This window comes from Odocoileus virginianus, chromosome 25 (genome assembly GCF_023699985.2).
Source record: "Odocoileus virginianus isolate 20LAN1187 ecotype Illinois chromosome 25, Ovbor_1.2, whole genome shotgun sequence".
Taxonomy (NCBI): Eukaryota; Metazoa; Chordata; class Mammalia; order Artiodactyla; family Cervidae; genus Odocoileus; species Odocoileus virginianus.
Window position 1 is genome coordinate 49,773,979 of NC_069698.1, and position 6,000 is coordinate 49,779,978.

The window sequence follows — 6,000 nt, forward strand, 5'->3', positions numbered from 1 at the left end:
CTACTCGTCTTTCTTTAGTTCTTAATGGACACAAACTACGACCCGTAAAAGAGATAAGCAGCAAGGATTTACTGACTAGCACGGGGACTTATATTCAGTATCTTGTAGTAACTTATAATCAGATGGAAAAAACCACAACTGAGTCACTATGTGGCCTGAAAGTAACACAACACTGTAAATCAACTATAGCTCAACTTAAAAAAAAAAGGGCTAAGGAAGCAAAATATAAGCACCAATTCATATTTGAGCCACATTGACACAAGCCAATAACTGTTTTTGTTTGACTTGAAGGCATTGAGAGGATTGAGGACAACTGTCACAACTAAGGGAAAGGAAAAAAAAGCTAAGGCCCGCTCTAAACATGCTTGTCTCCTTTGCCTCTGGAGGTGGGGGCGGGGGGGGGGGGTGTGATGGGAGAGGAGGAGAGAGAGACAGAAAGAGAGAGAAAAAGAAAGAATGAAAAAAAGCTGGCTGGCAGATAACTCTGGAAGCCATTAACTGGAGTTTGTGTTTCAAAAGACAAGCTTTAGAACATCATTTAAAAAGCTAACCTTAGATATTATTGCTTTGGCTTCTTCTATAGTCTTCTTTATAACTTGTTTCATTTTTTCATTTGGAGCTAAAGAAATAAAAAAAGGAGAAAAGCAAGAGAGAAACTTAGGACTTTAGAAACTTTAGGACTCTTCTTAAACATCCTAACCCTTCTGCCTGAGTCGGGGAGGAAGTGAGCTGAGAGAAGGCACAAGAGTGGAATCCGGGCAAGGGACACAGGAGAGCTTGGCTGTCAGAAGTTAGCTGAATCTCTCAAATTTGATATTCTTAATGAGTCATGGTGGTACTTACCCATTGAAAATACTGAAAATACTAAAAACTACTAAAACAGAGTGATTAAGAGAATCTTGATTTAAAGACGAATAATGAACTGGTAATATTCTGTTAACTGTTTTTACAAGTACCATGATTTCTTTCTTTGATGAAATTTCACCTGAAAAGCAAAAAAATCTCTCAAAATTGAGAATGGATTTAGGTATGAAAAGATGTGGAAGACAACCAACTATTATTATTTTCTAGGTTAAAGTTCAAAATAAATACCATTAATTGAAATTCCTATTATCTTCAATATATACATATATTTTTTCTGAGCATGCAAAGGCTTTATAGGGACACTTTCTTTCCTTTGCTCCTAAGAGTGTTTTAAGGGTATAATAAGCACTTAAGTGTTTGTTAACTAATCAATTATAATCTTTTAAAGGGAGCTCTTTATGCAGGTTAAAAGGTGTATGGTATCAAAATAGGTTATCATCCCTTTTCCCCTGCAATCCCACACAAACAACCATGTACTAAAAGGAGAGCAGTTTCCTCAGTGTCCTGCCTGTCCGAAACTGCTCTGTACAAGAGAGGCCTGTCGTCAATTCAAGTGGAGACCGCTGGGTTGACATTCATTTTCTCTTTCTACATAGAATCACTAAATAAACCCTAATGTACAAACTGTAACAAAACATACCCTGCGATACATTTTCATCGATTATCCCCTCAGACTATTAGATTGAACGATATGAAAATGCCAATTTTCAATCACTTGTTGCCAATAAAGTTGGTAATTTCTTATGGTTCATCTACTACACTTAAAAGCTAGCTGAAGCTTAGTAAGAGCAAGAAGACAGATGCCTTCTTTTCCATCTAATTCATCCTGGATTAGCATTTTGCTACAAGGAGTTAATAGGGCTTCTCTGATGACTCAGATGCTAACGAATCTGAATCTTCCTGCAAAGCAGGAAACTCAGGGTTCAGTTCCTGGGTCAGGAAGAGCCCCTGGAGAAGGAAATGGCAACCCACTCCAGTATTTTTGCCTGGGAAATCCCATGGACAGAGGAGCCTGGTGGGCTACGGTCCATGGGGTCACAAAAGAGTTTGACATAACTTAGCAACTAAACAACAACAAGGAGTTACATGCTGCAGTATTTTGTAAGTTTGAATAGAAACACTGCGGTCAGTTTTTAACCTGAAGAACTGTTTTCACACTGATGGTTACATTCAGGCATGCGCAGAGAAGAAAAATGCTGGATTACCTTGTCCATTCCGCCGTCCAACATCATCTTTTTTAAATACTGAGCCTCCACTAGGGATACACTTTTCACCCCATTCATCCTTTAATTTCAATTCTTCGATCTGTTCATCAGTCAGTCCTTGCATATTAGGAGGCAGAAATACGCCATGTTCTGCTAATTCTTCCATTTCTTAAAAACAAGAGGAAATTAGACAATATGCATCACAGTCATTATTATAACACCTACACTTCACTGGAATGGAAGCTTCCTAGAGGTCAGGGGACCATTGGCTATTTTATTTAACAGACACTTAGATGCCACTTGCTATGGCATACCTGTCCTTGACCTCTGGCAAATGCTCACTGATTCATCCTAGATCAACAGAAGCAGAGAGTCTGGGGGCTCACCCACCGGTCACAGGCTGCAGTTTCTGTGCTCCAATCCTCTCTGCTATGTTATACCTCCTGGCACTCAGGAGGCATAAATTCAAATTCACTGACAGGCTGAATACATACCCGCATAGGGCGTTATGGTTTTGCAAGTGCATTCACATAGATTATCTCAATTTCTCCTTGTGAGGTAGGCCAGACAGTTATCAACATCCCCATCTTCCCCAATTTGCAGCGGAATCACCTGAGGCTTGCTCGGGTCACAATGCTACTACTGCAGCCCTTCCATGGTGGCAGAGATAGGAAAAGACCTTGATTTTCTAGTATTACGTTCACTATTCAGATGCATGCTTTATGTTTTTCCTATTCCATATGCATTCACCCCAGAATGAATCCACATTTTAACCTTGCAAAATTAAAATTGCCTTTCTTTCTTCTCCTTCCTTCTCTCTCTCCCTTCTTTCACATGAAAGAGGTATGTGGGGTCTCCATAGCATTTTGAGAAGACACCAGGTAGCCTGTAATAACACAGTACTATGGAACAAATACTATAGAATAAATCACCAACTCGATGGACATGAGTTTGAGCAAGCTCTGGGAGCTGGTGATTGACAGGGAAGCCTGGGGTGCTGCAGTCCATTGGGTCACAAAGAGTCAGACACAACTGAGTAACTGAACTGAACTGATGGAACAAATGGTCGAACTTAATGGGCTATTTATGGGATACTTCTTGTCTCTCTCTCCCAACCTGACTGTAAGTATCTGGGACGAGGGAAGGGGAGACAAGAGCAGGCCTCATTTGCCCTGGACTTTGGGCATAGCCTGCCTGAAGCAGGTCCATGATAAGGGCTATAGACAGGTGGCGCTGTGCACTAGTCGCTCCATCATGTCAGACTCTGGGTGACCCCAGGGACCGCAGGGCCAGGCTGCTCTGTCCATGGGATTCTTCAGGCAAGGATACTGGAGTGGGTAGCCATTTCCTTTTCCAGGGGATCTTCCCGACCCAGGGATTGAACCCAGGTCTCCTGCATTGCAGGCGGATGCTTTACCATCTGAGCTACTAGGAAAAGAATCCACCTGCCAGATGCGGGTTGGATCCCTGGGTTGGGAAGGTCCCCTGGAAGAAATGGCACCCATTCCAGTATTCTTGCCTGGAAAATTCCATAGGCAGAGGAGACTGGCGGGCTGCAGTCCATGGGGATGCAAAGAGTCAGACACGACTGAGCAGGTAGCACAGATTAAATGAATGGGCTTCCAGCTCACTAATGAGACTGAACAATCAGCACCACATTTCAATTGATAATTTCACAGAAAAAGAAGCTGAGGCCCTTTTCCCCAAAGATGCTTTGATTTTAAACTAACACTTAATTGAGCTTGGTCCGGTGTTAATTTTACTAAGAAACTGTACGAATGACCCATAAATGAGCTCTTAAGGTAAAGACAGCTTATGATCTTTAAGGAGTACTCTGCGGCACAAAACTCACCAGATATAATCACAGAAACAATCACATTGTGGACCACACCCGGACTAACATACTGTCAAGTACTGTGCTGCCTAAGGCGACAGTAAGGAGCTTCATGAGGCTGTGAGTGCTAAGTCGTTTGCTGTCCCAACTCTTTGCGACCCCATGGACTGTCACCCCGTCAGGCATCCTCTGTCCATGGGATTCTCCAGGCAAGACTACTGGAGTGGGTTGCCATGTCCTCCTCCAGGGCGCTTCCGGACTCAGGGATTGAACCCTGTGGCTTTTATGTCTTCTGCATTGGCAGGCGCGTTACCGCTAGAATTTACATTTAAATGAATTGAAATAAAGAATGCAGTGTCTTGGCGGTGGTCAACAGCCACCTGAGATACCGGCCACCCACTCCAGTGTATTCTTGCCTGGAGAATCCCATGGACAGACCACGGAGTCGCAAACAGTCGGACACGACTCAGCAACTACCACTGCTAGACGGCACGGCCAGGGAACATCTCCGGCGGAGGAAAGTTGCATTGACCCTCGCCGCTCCGGGGGTGGGGGTGGGGCGGCGGGCAGTGACCAAGACATTGTAACATGAGGATCAGGCTGTTTCCTAGAGAAGGGAACACTGACCAAAACACTGTAACATGAGGATCAGGCTGCTTCCTAGAGCAGGGAACAAGGAAGGAGGCAAGAACGCCGAGGCTCTCTTAATGTCTCTCTTGAAAACCGTCCCAAAGCTGGGTGGCTCCTCCACCTCCGCCCCCCTCCCCCAGAGACTGCTCTAGCTCCAAAGTCTCAAAAGAGAACACTCACTCTTAAAAATCGGCCCGGGGATCGTCCCACCTCTCACACTTGTGGAGATCCCCTAACCTGCTCTGGGGCCCAGGCTCTCGGCTCTCCCGTGCCACCTCCCGTCCCCCCTCCCCCCGCCTCGGTTTCGGGACTTAGGTCGGTTTGTTTTGCTCACAGAGCCCCAATCCCGACTCCCCAGACCCTGGAGTGGCCCGCCCTTTCGGCTCCGAGCACCACTCCAAGCGTTACAATCAGGTAAGTCGCTCAGTCGTGTCCGACTCTTTGCGACCCCATGAACTGCATCACGCCAGGCCTCCCTGTTCATCACCAACTCCCGGAGTTTACTCAAATTCATCTCCACTGAGTCGGTGATGTCATCAAACCATTTCATCCTCTGTCGTCCCCTTCTCCTCCTGCCCTCAATCTTTCCCAGCATCAGGATCTTTTCAAATGAGTCAGTTCTTTGCATCAGGTGGCCCAAGTATTGGAGTTTCAGCTTCAGCATCAGTCCTTCCAATGAAGATTCAGAACTGATTTCCCACGCAGTGCAGCCGCTCCTGGAAGCATCTCTGGGGAAACCCGCGGTCCGCATCTCAAGCCCGGCAGCTGCGCGTCTTCGCAGTCTTTACCGGCCTGACCCTCGGTCGCCTCTAGCCGGCCAGAGGAGGCCTGGCGCGTTCCGCCCAACTTCGCCCCGTCCCCGCGGGCCCAGTTCTCTCTCCCCTCCCAGGCCCCACGACGCTGGGCCGCACCTGAGCAGAGGCGCTGCGCCTTGAGCCGCGCGTTGTAGACCCGGGCTACCTGCACCGTGAGCTCCTCCAGCTCCGAGCTCCCCGGCGCCTGCAGCAGGAACTGGCTCTCGTCGCCCCGCTTCACATGCAGCAGAACCATGGTGGCCGCGAGAGCCCCGCCGGAAGGCCCTGGACAAGCGGCCCGCGGTCACCCGCCCCCACCGGCGGACAGCGAAGATCGCCGACTAACGGTTGCCGGGAGGCCGGAACCCTGGGTTCGAGCGCTCGCGGTGCTGGGACGGGGCGGGGGGACGAGAGGAAACTGCACCCTTTCCCGGAAGTGGCTGTTGCCAGGAGCAACAGAGAAACACAGTCTGGGCGCGGGGAGGGGGACGGGGGGGAAAACGGCACCCGCTCCCGGAAGTGGCTGTTGCCAAGAGCAACAGAGAAACGCGGTCTGAGGGCGCGGGGTGGGGGCCCACGGCTCAAGGGCAGACCCTGAGGCTGGGGAAGCTACGGTGCGCGGAGACCCGGGCCTCCCTCCACTACCCTGACAGCAGGTGCGGCCAAGCAAAGA

At 48.1% G+C, this 6,000-nt stretch overlaps 1 protein-coding gene across 6 annotated transcripts in view; it reads right to left on the reverse strand.

Moving 5' to 3' along the window:
- Window positions 1-5,683, reverse strand: part of CFAP298 (cilia and flagella associated protein 298) — a 28,049-nt gene extending 22,366 nt beyond the window's left edge. For 2 of the 6 annotated variants that reach the window (XM_070455171.1, XM_070455172.1), the window contains exons 1-3: window positions 4,320-4,776; window positions 2,070-2,237; window positions 552-619 (exon numbers count right to left, since the gene is read on the reverse strand). In XM_070455171.1, coding sequence (XP_070311272.1) covers window positions 552-619; window positions 2,070-2,237; window positions 4,320-4,485 — 402 coding nt within the window. In that variant the 5' untranslated portion in view covers window positions 4,486-4,776. Of the gene's footprint in view, window positions 1-551; window positions 620-2,069; window positions 2,238-4,319; window positions 4,778-5,444 lie in introns of those variants that run through there. The other 4 variants (XM_070455170.1, XM_070455169.1, XM_070455168.1 and 1 more) reach the window with 4 other exon arrangements.
- Between the last annotated feature and the right edge of the window lie 317 nt (window positions 5,684-6,000).